Consider the following 3,511-nt stretch of genomic DNA (forward strand, 5'->3'; position numbering starts at 1 on the left):
TCATTGTAACTTCATTGCAGTGTTAATGTGAGTCTACTTGCGACACTAATAAATAAACTTTCAAAAACAGGGTCTCCTCCATTCTGACCTCCTCCCCACTGTGTCTCCACGCAGCCCATCTACAAAACAATTTTTAAAAATTATATCTTTAATCCCTTGTCAAGGGGCAGTGTCGTAAACAGAAAGAGGAAACTTTGGAATGATGTATTTCTCCAAAGCTGCGAAGAAGAACGTGTTTCAGAAGAATGCAAAATTCAATGTTGATACACCAGTTTCTCACTGAGAGAATACAGTAAGACTGGGAGGAGCTCTCAGGGTCGGAGTGGAAGATTGGATTAGGATTTGGCACTGGAAACCGTCGAAATTTAAGAGTTTGAAATGACACAAGGCTATTTGTTCCGTTCCGCCCTGCAAAGGTAAATTGCTTTCGGTTTTTACGGAAGTTAATCGCTGCCAGTCTCTTCCCCTCGCTGTCACCAGCATGCGGGATTACGATGAAATCACCGCTTTCCTCGGAGAATGGGGACCCTACCAGAAAGCTATCTTCTTCCTCCTGAGCCTCAGCATCTTTCCCAATGGTTTCTGCGGAATGTCTATAGTTTTTGTCGCGGATATTCCAGAGCATCGCTGTTTAATTCCCGGGAATCTCAATCTGAGTGAAGCGTGGATCAATAGGACTATCCCCCTGCAACTGGAAAAAGGGAAACTCCAGCACAGCAAATGTAGACGGTACCGGCTGGATGTGATCGTGAATCTTTCACAGACTTTTCCAGACCCAGATTCCTTCAACATGTCTGAGCTAGAACAGGAGCCCTGTTTGGATGGTTGGGAGTACAGTAAGGATCAGTACATCTCCACCATCGTCAGCGAGGTAAGTGGCTGAAGGAACACAGTCATTACACTGGCAGTAGGGACTCAGAATTGGCACAGAACTTCCTGGCTCCCTCGGGTTGCATTTGGGTGGCGCGGGGGGGGGGGGGGGGGGGGTACCCCAAAGATGCTCTGGGGAATGCCTGTTAGAAGCTTCCACTTAAGGTTTTACTGGCAATTATCCAGAATGGCTAACTTCTCCGGGACAGTTACTCTGGGCTGGGATGTATCCAATAAAGCAATTTAAATGGTGAACTTTGGATGGTTCTGCCAGTTTTACCCTGATAGTTATTCTGATAGAGTCAGAAGAACAAAAGCTTCTAACCTCAGAGTAATTATTATAAATACTGACTAAGCCTCGTACCCCCCATTCCCCCCCCCCCCCCCGAACTCCATGCACTCCAAAAATGAAGCAACTACCCCCCCCCCCCCCCCCCCACCTGCACAAGATTCACCACGACCCCTCCAACCCGACCCATGGATACTACATCATGCCGCAGGCTCAGACTCCACAGCCAGGGAGGGAATGAGTAACTACCAGGCAGAGCAAGAGAAGTAGGCAAGCAGTGCAGGAATCTCCTGTGGCTATTCCCCTGCAAAACAGATAGACCTGTTTGGATACTATTGAGAGAATGGCCTCTCAGGGGAAAGCAGCAACAGCCAAATTGGTTGCATCACAGTTGGCTCTGGTGAAGAGTAAAAAGTGTGAGAATGCAATAGTTATAGGGGGAATAGATAGGCGTTCCTGTGGTCGCAAACGAGGCTCCAGGTTGGTATGTTGCCTCCCTGCTGCTAGGGTCACTGATGGCGACAGGACATCCTGGAGGGGGAGGGTGAACAGCCAATAATTGTGGCAGGCTCGACGGGCTGAACAGCCTACTCCTGTTCCTATTTCTTATGGTGTTACACATTGGTACAACAACATGGTTAAAAAAAGGGATGAGGTCTTAAAAGTAGAATATGGGGAGTTAGGAAGAAAGTTGAAAAGTAGGACCTCAAAGGTAGTGATCTCAGGATCACGACCAGTGCCATGTGCTAGTTAGGGTAGAAATGCCAATATAAATTTGGATGAATATGTGGCTGAAGAGATGATGTGAGGGGGAGGGTTTCAGATTCTTGCAACATTGGGACAGGTTCTGGAGGAGGTGGGACCTGTACAACCTGGATGGGTTACATGTGAGCAGGACGAGGATTGCTGTCAAAGGGCAAGCATTTGCTAGAGTGATTGGTGAGGGTTTAAACTAAAATGGCAGGGGAATGGGAACCTATGCAAGGAGTCAGAGGAGGGAGAAACACTGACAGGAACAAAAGGCAATAAAGAGAATAAGAAAAGTGATAGGCAGAGGATTCAAGGGGCAGAATTAAACAGGGCCACAGCGAAAAATAGTGGGAACAGTACAAATAATGTTAAAATGACAAACCTTAAGGCTTTTGGAGCATTCACACTGAAGGGGATGAATTAATCACACAAATAGATGTAAAAGTGTATGATATAATGGGAATTATGGAGACTTGGCAGCAGGGTGACCAGGGATGGGAATTGAACATTCAGGGGCATTCAATATTTCGGAAGGACAGACTCTTGGACTCAAGACCATTGGTATTCTTTCTCAGACTCCTTTTCCGGAGTTCCACTTACCGTTGGGCCTTCTCAAAGAAATGTATTCCTTTAAACAGGAGGTTCCTCCAAGTAGCTTTCTTCTGAGCAAGAGTCTCCCAGGCATTGATTTCTATGTTGCATTTCTTGAGGCAGGGCTTCTGGGTGCCTTTGATGTGCTTCCTCTGTCCTCCTCTCTCCTTGAACCAGGTGAAGAAAAATTGCTCTGACATCCTTAGCATGTGGCCGGCCCAGCAGCTTTGCTTTTGGATTATCATGCCGTCAAGGCTGGTGCTCTTGATGCTGATGTTACTACACCTGCTCTCCCAGCTGCTGTGGAGTATCTGTTTCAGAGAGCATTGATGGTACCTCTCCAGTGCTTTGAGGTGGCGTCTGTACTTTGTCCAGGGTTCTGAGCCATACAGAGAGTTGGGAGGATGACTGCCTTGTACACAAGGATCTTAGTAACAGCACGGATGTCACGGTTGTCGAAGACACTCATCCTTAGGCATCCCAAGGCGGTGCTTGTGTATTGGATACAAATGCTGAGTTTCTGTGTCAATGTCAGCCTTAGATGAGAGGGGGCTTCACCAGTTGGGAAAATGTTTCACATTTGGGAGGGTTTCTCCATTGATCTTGATGAAGATGGCTGGCATTTGGAGATCCAGCGCAAACACCATGGGCTGAATTGCCTCCTTCTGTGATCTAACAAATCTGTGATTCTGATATCTTGCTGGCAAGTGGGCCTGGGGTGCCCACACTCTATCGGAGGCTGTTACAGTTACCCACTCAGCTTCTTTGCCTCTCTCTTTGAACAGTAAATGAATTAAGGGTTATGGTGAGCGCGCGGGGTAAGTGGAGCTGAGTCCACTAAAAGATCAGCCATGATCTTATTGAATGGCGGAGCAGGCTCGAGGGGCCAGATGGCCTCCTCCTGCTCCTAGTTCTTATGTTCTCTTTCTCCAGAGTTTTCCTGGAGACTTCTGCAAGATCTCACAGTCAGCTGCCCACAACTGCATTACACAGCCAACTGATGTGTTGTTC

The 3,511-nt window shown here is 47.4% G+C and overlaps 1 protein-coding gene across 2 annotated transcripts in view; it reads left to right on the forward strand.

Moving 5' to 3' along the window:
- Positions 1-322: 322 nt before the first annotated feature.
- LOC144505061 (organic cation/carnitine transporter 2-like) overlaps positions 323-3,511 on the forward strand; it is an 89,256-nt gene continuing 86,067 nt past the window's right edge. Inside the window, exon 1 of one of the 2 annotated variants that reach the window (XM_078230805.1) lies at positions 323-871. In XM_078230805.1, coding sequence (XP_078086931.1) covers positions 482-871 — 390 coding nt within the window. In that variant the 5' untranslated portion in view covers positions 323-481. The remainder of the gene's footprint in view (positions 872-3,511) is intronic. The other variant, XM_078230806.1, reaches the window with a different exon arrangement.

Source organism: Mustelus asterias, chromosome 16, assembly GCF_964213995.1.
Source record: "Mustelus asterias chromosome 16, sMusAst1.hap1.1, whole genome shotgun sequence".
NCBI classification, from domain to species: domain Eukaryota; kingdom Metazoa; phylum Chordata; class Chondrichthyes; order Carcharhiniformes; family Triakidae; genus Mustelus; species Mustelus asterias.